The following is a 14,015-nucleotide window of genomic DNA, read 5'->3' on the forward strand; positions in this document are numbered from 1 at the left end:
GAGATGACTTTTATTTAGCTGTTCTTCCTTACATTAGCTTCTTGTAGATTTTAGTTTTATTTTATATACATGTTTTGAGATTGTCATAGAATAATACAATAATACTCACCAATGATGGTCACCTGCAACAATCTGCCACTACTCACCTCAACTCTAATGAAAAGAAAGAAACATTTCAAGATAATAGGGGTTACATTAGTTTAGAGCTCCTCTCTAAACTAGAGCCCTGACTGTCCGTTTTCTCCAGAGCAATTACAGTAGATGCAATATGTCAATTTGTTACTGTCGGTTCAATAAATGGTTAAAGACCGATGAAGTTGGTTATTAAATAATTTGGGTCTGCACTGCCCAGAAAGTGTTTCAAACAACCACAATCCACTGGTTGAGTATTTTTAACTAAATGTAGACAAACTAATTAGTATTTCCAATAATAAGAATCAATGCGTTTTTTAAAAAAATGGTGACACCAGAGTGTGTAAGACAAACCAAACACCTGGTAATAAAGGAATGCATGTAGACATTGAAAAAAAGTGTAACCGGTGAGGTTTCAAATGATAAAGTTCACACATTCTAGAACACAGGAAGCAGCGATTGACGTACAGGGACAGATTTTTTAGAAAGTGACAGAGGAAAACAAGACAACATGGGAACCACAAGATAAAAGGATGAGATACTGTATTGAGTTTCTTTTTTATTTAATTCCCAAATTGCATAGTTGGGTAAATGAGGATAATACATGTTTTTGTCATTACTCTCCTAGATTTCATTTTTTTCCACTTTTAAGTTTTTTTGGGTAGCTTTTCCTTACTCAGGGCTAAGGACAGAGTTTGTTGCACCTTGTAAAGCCCTATGAAACAAATTGTGATTTGTGAATATGGCCTATACAAATAAAATGATTTATTGCAGATCAATCTCAAAAGAAAGAATAAGTCCCCTTGCATTTAAACTCATTTGTCAGAGCACAGAAATGTATGTAATTAATCTTGATGGGCTCAATGAAGTACTGTTATTTAATGGCTCCATCCTCAGCATCTTTTTCACAGAAGATGGAAATGAAAGAAATGTCCTTTCAGATCTATCATCATAGTCCAAAGGCATGTAGACATGCAAGTTCTTTGACCGCTCCTGAATCTGGAACACTATGCAATGGTCCTTATGGAAAGAGGGATCTATTCAAAATGAATAAAATCTGGATCTTGTGAATATTAATGATTCATAAATACTCTGCCATTGTAGTTGCATCACGAAAGGTGACTGCGTAAGAATGTCCACGTGAAGTTTTTTAAGGTGCAGACTGTCAGGATAAACAGTGGACCTTCGTGAGGCAGACAAAGTCCCACTTTACTGATCGAAGGGTTCCTGTTTGATCTGACTCACCTCAGCCAAGCTAAAAGGGACAATATTTCCATCATTAAGGGTAAAACGGCCAATGCTTTTACAGCTATAATGTGCCATGACTATTTAAGTATGAATTTACCTTTGATCGATATTGGTGTTTAATGACTGTGTTACAGGGTCTTCATGGAAAACCTGGAAAAGTCATGGAAATTTGTTATATTCATATTTTCATGTCGTTCATTTTAGGGATGGGCATAATTAATCGACGATCGATTAATTGATTATTAAGAATTTTGTAGATGAATGGCATCACTGTGGCAGGAGGTCAGAATATATCAAATCGATTGTTAATTACCCCGACGATCGATTAAGACAATTTAATTGAATGCCCATCCCTAGTTCATTTACGCTGAGTTTAAATAATTCATATACTTTTAAAGAAATGCGCTCAAAATATAAACAGGCATACTTGGGTTTGTGTCATTTAAGGTATACTGTATGCCTTGAAATTCTCATTGTTAGTTTGAATGCTAACAATACGTTACAGAGATTTCATAAAATGTTCGGTCATGGAAATTTGGTTTAAAGTCATGGAAAAAGTCATGGAAATCCATTGGTCAAAATGGGTATGAACCCTGTATTTAATACGTTTGAGAGGTAGGTGCCAGCCACGTTCACGTTCACGATAAGGCAAAGGGACTTGACTTGGGGAAGAAGTCAAGTCAGTAACATACTGATGAGATATTCATTTCTTTGACGTGATATGGATGGAGAAAAGGAAGGAGAAGCTGGGAAGAATAAGCTGTGTGTGTCCCCCGACATTCTAGACCTATAGCAGCATAACTAAGAGCAGGTCTAAGACGAGCCTGGACTGGTTCTAACCATAAGCTCTAACGTAAAGGAAGGTATTAAGCCTACTCTTAAACGTACAGATGGTTTCTACCTCCGGAACTGAAAGGGGGAGTTGATTCCACAGGAGAGGAGCTTGATGGCTGAAAGCTCTGGCTCCTACTCTACTTTTAGAGACTTTAGGGACAACAAGTAAGCCTGAATTGTGGGAGCTCTGTGCTCCCCCCCCCCCCCCCCCCCCAAAAAAAAAAAAAAAACTGGTTAGGGGTAGTTGTGTTTGGTTGCTGATACAGTGTGTGTGATGTTAATAAAGTTCTAATTGCAGCGTCGTGGTCTTGTGAGTGTGTTTGTATGTGTGGCTGTGAGCGACATGCACACGAATAATGAATAAGGCTGTGCTAGGCAATGGTTTCTAACAAAACAAACAGTACATAACGTAGACAGGGACAGCACAGAATAGTATTCAAATGCTGGTGTTTTATTTGTTGCAACACGGTGGATGATTGAACATGTGAAGGTAGGTGTTAAGGAGAAAAGGGCTAGCTGCAGTTAGAAGAAGTTAGCTAGCTAGAAGGCTAGCTCTTGGGGCTATGAGCTTTCTAAAAAAGACTGGAGCAAATTACTCCTTAGATTAGGCCATGAATAGGCCTGCTGTAAGTGCAGGAAGGGATTACTAAGGAAGGAGTGAGTCTTTAAAAAGACAGTGTTTATAAAGCAATGAATATCTGAATTATAGAGGAAACAAGTTAAAGTTAAAGTAGCTTTATTGTCAATTTCTTAACATGTTTAGAACATACAAGGAATCGATACGACGTTTCCCACTCTCCCACAGTGAAACATATAAAGTGCACAGATAACACATTTCCACAAGACATTTCCTAATACTAACTAAACATACAGAATTTTTTAAGTACAGCAGCATAAGGTTCTCTAAAAGTGTAAAAGTAGTGATTAAAGTGCAAACAGTACAAGAGACAGTTTGTTGCAGAAGTAAACATACAGAATTTTTTAAACAAGAGCAATCGCACAAACTGCAGGGTGTCGTCTCAGTGAGGGTGAGCGCTGACCATGCCTGCAGTTACTTTTATACTTGGAAGCCTACGTGCAACTCCCGTTGAAATGATAACACTCCTCTTTTGATTGGTGGATCAGGCACAAAACAGTATTAGATGTGTTTGTGTCAGTCCAGCCCCTTGCATTTTGCCACTGAGGGAGCTTTCACTAACCAGTGACAGGTCGTCTGTCTTTTTCATTTTTTTTTGTCTTTGACGTTGCCCCCCCCTGGAGAGTGTCTGCGCCCCCCACTTTGAGAACCACTGCTCTAGTGGGTTGATAAGGTACTATCAGCACTTTGCGGTATAATGGTGCCATATTATTATGGGCCTTGAAGGTGAGGAGGATAATTTAAAATGTTATTCTAGATTTAACGAGAAGCCAATGTAGCAAATTATGACTGGAGAAATGTGGTCTCTTTTCTTGGTTCTTGTCAGGACACGTGCTGCAGCATTTTGGACAAGCATCAGAGCATATACCTTTTTGTATATCTCACATAAGAGATCTCTAACTTTATGTTTTCCTCTGCTGCTGCTCTGAACAGCCGTGGCCAAAAGTTTTGAGAATTACACAAATATAAAGTGCATAAGTATTCACCCCCTTTGGACTTTTCTACATTTTGTCATGGTATAACCACAGATTAAAATTTATTTCATCGTGAGTTTATGTAATGGACCAACACAAAATAGTGCATCATTTGGAAGTGGGGGGAAATATTACATGGATTTCACATTTAATCTCAGTATAAATACACCTGTTCTGTGACGGACTCAGAGTTTGTTGGAGATCATTACTGAACAAACAGCATCATGAAGACCAAGGAGCTCACCAAACGGGTCAGGGATAAAGTTGTGGAGAAATATGAAGCAGGGTTAGGTTATAAAAAAATATCCAGAGCTTTGAACATCTCTCTGAGCACCATAAAATCCATCATAAGAAAATGGAAAGAATATGGCACAACCGCAAACCTACCAAGAGGAGGCCGTCCACCCAAACTGAAGAGTCGTACAAGGAGATAATTAATCAGAGAAGCAACCAGGAGGCCCATGGTTACTCTGGAGGAGTTGCAGAGATCCACAGCTGAGGTGGGAGAATCTGTCCACAGAACAACTATTAGTCATCTACTCCACAAATCTGGCCTTTATGGAAGAGTGGCAAGAAGAAAGCCATTGTTGAAAGGGATCCATAAAAAATCCCGTTTGGAGTTTGCCAGAAGCCATGTGGGAGATACAGAAAACATGTGGAAGAAGGTGCTCTGGTCAGATGAGACCAAAATTGAACTTTTTGGCCTCAATGCAAAACGCTATGTGTGGCAAAAACCCAACACTGCCCATCACCCTGAGCACACCATGCCAACAGTGCAACATGGTGGTGGTAGCATCATGCTGTGGGGATGCTTCTCTTCAGCAGGTACAGGGAAACTGGTCAGAATAGAGGGAAAGATGGATGAAGCCAAATACAGGGAAATCCTTGAAGAAAATCTGATGCAGTCTGCAAAAGACTTGAGACTGGGGCGGAGGTTCATCTTCCAGCAGGACAATGACCCTAAACATACAGCCAGAGCTACAAAGGAATGGTTTGGATTAAAGAATGTTAATGTCTTAAAATGGCCCAGGCAAAGCCCAGACCTCAATCCAATAGAGAATCTATGGCAAGACTTGAAGATTGCGGTTCACAGACGGTCTCCATCCGACTGACTGAGCTTCATCTTTTTTGCCAGGAAGAATGGACAAACCTTTCCATCTCTAGATGTGCAAAGCTGGTAGAGACATACCCCAAACGACTTGCAGCTGTAATTGCAGCGAAAGGGGGTTCTACCAAGTATTGACACAGGGGGGTGAATACTTATGCACCCAACAGATGTCAACTTTTTTGTTCTCATTATTGTTTGTGTCACAATAAAATTTATTTTGCACCTCCAAAGTACTATGCATGTTTTGTTGATCAAACGGGAAAAAGTTTATTTAAGTCTATACGCACAGGAAGGCGAAGACTTTTGGGTGATTGGCCTGGTGTCAAGAAGGGCAGCAAAGAAGCCACTTCTCTCCAGGAAAAACATCAGGGACAGACTGATATTCTGCAAAAGGTACAGGGATTGGACGACTGAGGAATGGGGTAATGTAATTTTTTCTGATGAATCCCCTTACTGATTTTTATGGGCATCTGGAAAAAAGCTTGTCTGGAGAAGAAGAGGTGAGCGTTACCATGAGTCCTGTGTCATGCCAACATAAAAGCATCCTGAGACCATTCCTGTTTGGGGTTGCTTCTCAGCCAAGGGAGTGGGCTCACTAACAATTTTGCCTAAAAACACAGCCATGAATAAAGAATGGTACCAAAGCATCCTCCGAGAGCAACTTCTCCGTACCATCCAAGAACAGTTTGGTGATGAACAATGCCTTTTCCAGCATGATGGAGCACCTTGCCATAAGGCAAAAGTGATAACTAAGTGGCTCGGGGAACAAAATGTTGACATTTTGGGTCCATGGCTAGGAAACTCCCCAGAACTTAATCCCATTGAGAATTTGTGGTCAATCCTCAAGAGGGGATGGACAAACAAAAACCCACAAATTCTGACAAAGTCAAAGCATAGATTATGCAAGAATGGGGTTCCATCAGTCAGGATGTGACCCAGGAATCAATTGACAGCATGCCAGGGTGAATTGCAGAGGTCTTGAAAAAGAAGGGTCAACACTGCAAATATCATCCAAGCAAACAGTCAGACCTCATTGTTTCAGCTGCCGTTGTGTGTATATGTGCCAGTGGCATGCAATGCAGTTCTCTATCTTTTACTCCTTACTCGTTGGAGCTTGTGCTGGGAATTAGTCTTTTCAATGAACTGAAACACAAGGATCAGTGCACACATTTTTTACAAAAACACAATCGCTGGTTTGTTAAGTCCTTGACTGCAGTTCAGAGTGCTAATACCCTGTCTATGACCTGAAACACAGGTGAACTTAGGTTCAACTAGTTAGATGAGAACATTCATTAATGGAGGATAAGTCAGTGAGTTGAATATAACACATATATTTTTGCAGCACTTGACTATTAAATAAAACATTTAGTTCTACTTCCTAATGGAGACTTCCAATACTTTCATTGTGCAGGATAGGCTGCATCAGGCATTAAAAAGTATTACTATGTTCTCCCCAGAGAGTGTATCCATACAGTTCTCTTCTTTTCAAGGAGTAATTTGGGTGGCTGACTGACTGATAGGTCAACTGAACTGACCTGATCATTTCAGGTAGTGATTCACTTCAGTTTATATAACCAAATGATAAATTATTTTGAACAAAATATCCGCTAACAACATGAGTGAGATGTGTGTGTGCTTTCACAAAAAAACATTTGGTGGTGAATCTGAGCTTTGACATTTTTCTGAGATTTTTCTGTTACCTTGAATTACTATTTTGTGAACCCAAATTTTAACAAGAGGATTCAAAGTTCGTATGAAAGCAGAACATAACCACACTCGCAATATATTATAATATAATATATATATATATGGATTTTGAAGGTCCAGGTGGCTCAGAGTGATAGCCACAACGCCTGCAATCATCTGGATTTGTTCTAACCTTCATTACATGACTTGGGTAAACTGAGTAGGGCAGCAACTCCCATGAAAGGCACGGCTGAAAAAGGAGCCAGGGAGTCGATGGCCTCCAGCAGGTTAATGATTACACACCCTGCACTATAACAGAGAGACAGACATTGAACCTCTCAGTGTTTTAACTTTGGATGACCAGCAATGTCAGGACAGCGAGTATGTGTGTCTGACTTTGAGGAGGAAGCTAGAAAAGTTCTTCCCAAAGCTGTGTATGACTACTACCGCTCAGGAGCTGATGAACAAACCACATTGGCTGACAATGTTGCTGCCTTCAAGAGGTATGCATACACACACGCACTCACACATACACAGTTAGTTAAATACTTTGTTTTTAGTCCAGCAGCAATCACACTTGTGCATACTTTTATTATTAATTATCTTATACTTTTTTACAGTCTAACTGCATGCCCTTTCCGATAATTGTATATATATACATATAAACAAGTATTCATAATTGTTTATATATGTATATATATACACACATATAAACAAGTATTCATAATTTGAGAATGTATCTGCTACTAGGACGATCTAATACAGTTAGCCGTGGCAGGACAGCGCCTTTCACGGAACCCAAGGTCACTTTCATATGTTTTGTGAGGACAAAACAATTTAGAAAAGTAAGAAGTAAATCTACTTTATTTATAAATAGATGTATGTGGGGCATGACCACAATGCTCATTATTTTTTTTTTAATATTTTGCAAGACTGTGTAAAGTCCTCATATTGATCTGTGTGTCCATTAAGCTCTTTGTATGTGTGAGCTTTGTTTTCTTAGCACTTTTCTAATGCAAATATCCAAAATCATACCAGCTCTATCTCTCCCTGACTTTTCTCCCTGAAAAGGTAATACATGTATTTTTCTTTAATCGTTTAATTGCAACATCCCTTTGTACATGCCTTAGTCAAACCTTAGGAACTTGTTTGCTGCTTGTTCAAAATGTTGCTGCTCGTATCTTGTCTTTGTTGGCTGTCTGTAGGTCAAGGCTGGCTACTCAGGGTGATCAAATATTGTATTTCAGCCATGTTTCGCCATGGATTTTATGAAGCACTTTGTAACCTTGTTTAGATAGGAAAATAAAGTGATTATATTTATATTTTTAAATATATCAGATGGCAATTGATCATATGACAGGTTTAAAGCCTAACAATTGACAAACAGGGTTAGGGGTCACGATTAACTCATTGTCAATTCAGGGGTAAACAGTGTAGCAGTTGAATCACTTATCTTCCGACAAAAAAACAACAGAAAAAAACATTTGTCCATACTGCTCGTGTGGTGTCATCCAAGTGTCCACGAGCCCTGACATTCATATTCAACTCGAAACAAGGTAATTTCCACCGTGTTTTACACCTAAAGTGATTTAGCTAGCAGACATTAGCATTTGTGATGGTCCCTGACGCCGAATCTGTCTTGTATTGGATTCGGCTGCTCCGGCTGCTACTCCGTTTGCCCCTGAAACTCCAGCACTGTTTTGTAGACTCAAACACTTCACCCACCCCTCTTTTGGCAAAAGGGTGAGTAGATGTGAATTATCATTTTGGGGTGAACTATTCCTTTAGGAGGCAGTTCGAATATATTTTAAGAGGTTATCAAAGGCGACCCAACCATTGCCATTTCATGTTTTGAAGGAAGCAAATTGTATGCCAGATTTGAGTGGAAATGCTTCCCAAATTGGATTTTATTTTAAGGGAGGGAAGCGTTGGAAACTTAAACTGGTAGGTGGGTAAACCTATAGGAGAGCAAATAGGTAAGTTACCAAATTAGATACAAGTTCCACAGAGACTAATATAGGTACTTGTTTGTCTTCTTGCATTGATAATTGCTTTATAGTAAATTAAAATTAGGCAAACTTAGCCCCTCATAGACAGTTCGGCATCTCTAAGAATGCTTTTATAATTTGTTGATTAGGGACTAAATGAAAGAACAATAAACCAGAGAACAGTAACCCAACAGTGCCTTGGTATTAGTAGTATTAAATTGCACTTTGCATTTACACTGTGTGTGTGCGGGTGTGCGTGTGCGTGCGTGTGCGTTCGCGTGTGTTGGGTGTAGGTGGTATCTTGTCCCTCGGGTGTTGAGGGATGTTTCTGCAGTGGATCTGTCTGTCTCCATGCTGGGCCAGAGGCTCAGCATGCCTCTCTGTGTGGCAGCCACAGCAATGCAGAGGATGGCTCATCCTGAAGGAGAAACAGCTACAGCAAGAGGTATACAAAACTGTAGAATTTTGAATAATAGAGATTCAAACTGTAGAACATATCTAGTTGGTTACACATAGAATTCAATTTTTAAAGGTCTTCACAATGTCAGCACGGCAGCAGTCACAGCATGCTAAACAGTGTTTTTTGCTGATTAAACATGCAAATTATCACCAGATACATTTATGTCTAATCTAAACTCCACCACCAAACAAATAATGTACACTTCATTTTTCATGTTTACATGCAACTGTATAAACATTAAATAGGGCCCGAGCACCGAATGGTAGGAAGCCCTATTGAAACTGTAAGGATTTTTATTTGCATTGATTTTCAGAACCAAAAATATAACACAAAATGAATGTATATGAAAATGTCTGTCTATGTCTGTCCATAACCAGTTTTTCCACTTAATTTAACCACTCTGAAATAAATCATTAACATCAGAAATATAATGCACCTACCCAGCATGCCAAACTGTGGGAACAGGGATGATGCTGAGCTCCTGGGCCACCTCTACTATAGAGGAAGTGATGTCAGCAATGACAACCTCATCGAGTGCTGGGGGTGTCTTGTGGCTGCAACTTTATATCTATAAAGACAGAGAGCTCACACTGTCATTGGTTCGCCGTGCAGAGGAGGTGGGCTACAAAGCTATCTTTGTTACCGTGGATACGCCATACCTAGGAAGAAGATGGGACGACATGCGCAACAGCTTTCAGCTGCCCCCACACCTTAGGTAGGAGTCGCAAGATAGCAATTACATTTTCTTAAATTACCAACATGGAGACTACAGAGTGTGTGTGCGTGTGTGTGGATGTGTGCGCGTCTAGAATGTCAAACTTTTCAACAGCCTCCCTGGCATTCTCTGAGGGAAACTATGGCAGTGACAGTGGTTTGGCTGTTTATGTTGCAAAAGCAATCGACCCCACCCTCTGTTGGGACGACATTACCTGGCTGAAGAAACATACAATTCTACCTTTGATTGTGAAAGGAATATTGAATGGTACGCCGCACACACACACACACACACACACACACACACACACACACACACACAAGCACACACACTTACTCCATTGTGCCATGAAAGTAAGAATATTGGTATTCATTTTTTTTACAGCTGAAATAAATGCTGTTATATTAAGTAAAGAAGTTAATGTTACTTAAATTATCTGTGAATATTTTATCAATCAATCAATTTTTATTTGTATAGCCCATATTCACAAATTACAATTCGTCTCATAGGGCTTTAACAGGGTGTGACATCCTCTGTCCTTAACCCTCAGCAAGAGTAAGGAAAAACTACTAAAAACCCTTTTAACAGGGTCAAAATACATAGAAACCTCAGAGAGAGCCACATGTGAGGGATCCCTCTCCCAGGACGGACAGAAGTGCAATAGATGCCACGTGTAGGATAACATTATCAATAATCATTTTAGAATGTTTTATTTTTTTATTTTTATCAACTCATCCTTATAGTTCGTTTCTGACACATCATGGTCAAAATGAACTTGTTCAGCGGTTTCTGTGTGTTAAAGGTGAGGATGCTGTCAAGGCTGTGAACTATGGTGTCAGTGGCATCCTAGTGTCCAATCATGGAGCTCGACAACTGGATGGGGTTCCTGCCACGGTCTGTGTGTTTCTTATACTTTATGGTCAGAAATTGAATAGTCTTAACCTATATAACATCTAAATTAGGCCTCTTTTGATTTTTCATGGCTGCACTGTGGTCTCTTAAAAAAGGTTCATGATGTTAATCACTATATTTCTTATTGTCAACAAAACCAGTGAAAAATGCAGCTTACATTTTTTTAGAGCATCTCTCATTGTGTCATCCTCCTGTTACATTGGAGAATATCCTTGAATATCTTGAAAGGCGCCACCTTGTAGTTGGGTTTGAAGTTGAACAAGGTTTTAGCTTAAACTGGAAACTGTACTGTTGGGGTTGTAAGTCTGGATAATATTTTCCAATTCAAATAAATTCAATAACATTGAATTGATAAAAATAAATTAAATTAAGTTTCCCTTTTTATAACAGTTTCAAACAGTTTTTAAAAAATTCCATCAGGTCAAAACAACTGCAGCTTCAACACCTGCTTTTCACTTCCTCTCTTTTCCTGTTATATCCCACCCTCACTTTTCTTGCTCAGTGAGATAAGTAAGCATTAGCTGGTCATGTCAGGACTTTAATTCTGGCCTGCAATGTTCTTGTGTTATTTCACATTTCTGCTTTTAATGAGATTACTGTTTTTGAATTGCCCATCCAGAAAAATAAAAGATGTAAGTCTGTCCAGTCATGCAACCTTGTTTTCAATTTCTACTTTTATCATTTAAGAACCATGTTGAGATACTTTTCTCTTTCCAGTCAAATGTACTTTATGTGACAGGATTAAATTCAAGTAAACAAAGTGTATGTTTTTGTGTGCGCAGCTTGATGTGTTAGATGAAGTGGTAAAGGCAGTGCAGGGTCGCTGCGATGTCTACATGGATGGAGGAGTGAGGCGCGGGACAGACATCCTTAAGGCCTTAGCACTGGGAGCAAAGGCCATCTTCATTGGTCGACCAGTGCTCTGGGGCCTTGCTTGTCAGGTGAACCACAACACTTATCTACAGACTCATTAGCCTCAATCAGGAGGGGGTATCGAGGCCCTGTTCAGACCTGGTATTAACATCTGTCCTGAGAGAGTTTTTCATTTCAGACCTGCATGGTGTGATGTCTCCACATGCATCTTCATTTACCACTTGCGATCAGATCTCTATGCAATATTCTTTAAACATCTATGTCATTGCTTTTCACATAAACTTGAAGGTGATAGATTTAAGCCAGTTTGATTATAAAGACATGGGTATTTTGTCAATGGTCTGTGTATGTGTGCATTTGTTGGTGAGAGTGAGGAGAAAGGAGGGACACAATGCACTCAGGTAGTGTTACAGTGATATTCAGATTTACTATTTACAGAGCCATTAGGTGATCTGAATTATCTTCTTTGGTGGAAAATTAGCACAAATTATTTGAATTGTTTCTTGTATCTAAGTTTCTAAACTGAACAATTACATTAGCTTTTTGAAATTCACTATCAATGGATATGAAACCTTATTATTTGGACTACAAATTTTGCTATTTAGCATGAATCAAAAAGAATGTCAATGTTGGCTTGAAAAGTACATTTTTAAATATAAACAGAGACTATCTACATTTTCTTTACAAAATGACACTCTATGATTAACAGTAATTTTGCATGCTACAAAAGAAACGTTGATTGAATGTTAATTGAGCATGTGAATTTGTGCCCAGGGGGAAAAGGGAGTGACTGAGGTCCTTGAACTTCTAAAGGAGGAGCTGCGACTTGCTATGGCACTGTCAGGTAACACACAACCACACACTCACACACACAAACCAATACCCAACAAGTCTGTGTAAAGTCCTCAAATTGAACTGTGTGTGTGTGTGTGTGTGTGTGTGTGTGTATGTCTGTGTCTGTGTCTGTGTCTGTGCGTGTGCGCGTGCGCGTGTGCATACATACTTGCGCATGTCTGTGTGTGCGCGCGTGTGTCTCTGTGTGTAGGTTGCCACTCCGTATCTGAGGTGAACAGGTCGCTGGTCAGAAAACTGGATTTTACCTCCAGGATGTGAAAGAAGAATCTGTGGTTGGACTCACAGGACAATGCAATCTTGATAGATCCCTGAACCTGAATCATTTGTTACTTATTTGTGCCATAAATTGTATTATATCATGGGTACAGGTTTTTACTTTGACTTGTTACTATGATATTATCCTAAAGCTGTGTCGTGTTATATATCTTTAGAAATACAGGAGGTCCTTATTAAAAATCATGTTTGATGTGACTAACGAGCTTTGCAGTGTATTTAATGATATTGTTCTCATTCTCTTTCATCTTATAGCACCACTACTACTACTACTACCACTACTTCTACTATTACTACTACTCCCCAAAAATATGTAGCACCAGTTCACATGGGCTACACTGTAGCCGCCACAGGCCCATGTGGTGATGGAAGAAATTGCACAATATGACATGAAATGGCTACACCCTAATTACTATAAAATCCTGAGGCATTGTCTAGTTGAGAGGCCCAATCTAAATTTGAGTCACAAGATATTGTGATGACAGGATTTATGATCCAACATAAATAATAACAATACATTTTATTTTATTGTGAACACAGAAATAACTAGAGTAAGACCAAAGGTTCAATTCAAAGTAGAGAGGGTTAAGATGATATTAAGTTGCGAAAAGGATTCAAACTTGTTTTGATATGAGATTTGAACAAGACAAAACAACATGTTGGTGTAGTATTTTAATAATTTGCTAATTTACCAAACCATCCAACAACTGATGAATATTTACTAACTAATACATAAAATACTGTTTATATAAAAAGGTAGTCAAACTGGGCCATAGGACAACTACTGCCCCATTGAGGGCTTGTCTGCGCTTGGGGCTTGTACAATGAAGCAAAGTAGGTGGCTTATTAGGGTAACTTTGTCGAGAGTATCATTATGTATTGTTGTACTTTTTAATTCTACTTATATGACCATTGACCTCTTTGATACATGGTTGCAAAGAGTATCACAGGTGTCATCAGTAATAGATGGATAAAGACTGCTTACCAAAAAGGGAACTTCAGAAAGGTGCATGAAAAATATTGTCAGCCTATATGAATTAAGCCATTTTCTAAATGAATAAGTTTCAGTGTAGATTATTTCATCAAATACTTGAATTTGCACTCTAATCGTAACATGGGGTTAATGCCAGGTTAACAACATATACACCATACAGTCCCTGGTTTGTGTGTGAGTTGCAGTTAGTGATAATATTTATATGTATTTAGGATTATTTTTGTATTGAGTTTGGCCTATCTTTTACTGGTGATGGAAATACTTGAATATGTTGAAAAGCTAAATACAAGTATTTCAAAATACAAAAAAATATACAAATGCTGAAT

General features: G+C 38.9%; 1 protein-coding gene across 2 annotated transcripts; it reads left to right on the forward strand.

The window, feature by feature from the left end:
- Positions 1 to 6,948: 6,948 nt before the first annotated feature.
- hao1 (hydroxyacid oxidase (glycolate oxidase) 1) lies at positions 6,949 to 12,893 on the forward strand. Of its 2 annotated transcripts, none has more exons than XM_062407615.1 (8): positions 6,949 to 7,122; positions 8,901 to 9,052; positions 9,512 to 9,782; positions 9,877 to 10,049; positions 10,585 to 10,676; positions 11,477 to 11,635; positions 12,342 to 12,411; positions 12,613 to 12,893. In XM_062407615.1, exons 1-8 carry the CDS (start codon positions 6,986 to 6,988, stop codon positions 12,678 to 12,680), a joined length of 1,122 nt encoding a protein of 373 aa, XP_062263599.1. In that variant the 5' UTR covers positions 6,949 to 6,985; the 3' UTR covers positions 12,681 to 12,893. The 2 variants fall into 2 exon arrangements, with proteins under 2 accessions (XP_062263599.1, XP_062263601.1); XM_062407617.1 differs by having other exon boundaries at positions 9,680 to 9,782.
- Positions 12,894 to 14,015: the final 1,122 nt, after the last annotated feature.

The sequence above is a fragment of the Platichthys flesus genome, chromosome 16 (genome assembly GCF_949316205.1).
Source record: "Platichthys flesus chromosome 16, fPlaFle2.1, whole genome shotgun sequence".
Taxonomy (NCBI): Eukaryota; Metazoa; Chordata; class Actinopteri; order Pleuronectiformes; family Pleuronectidae; genus Platichthys; species Platichthys flesus.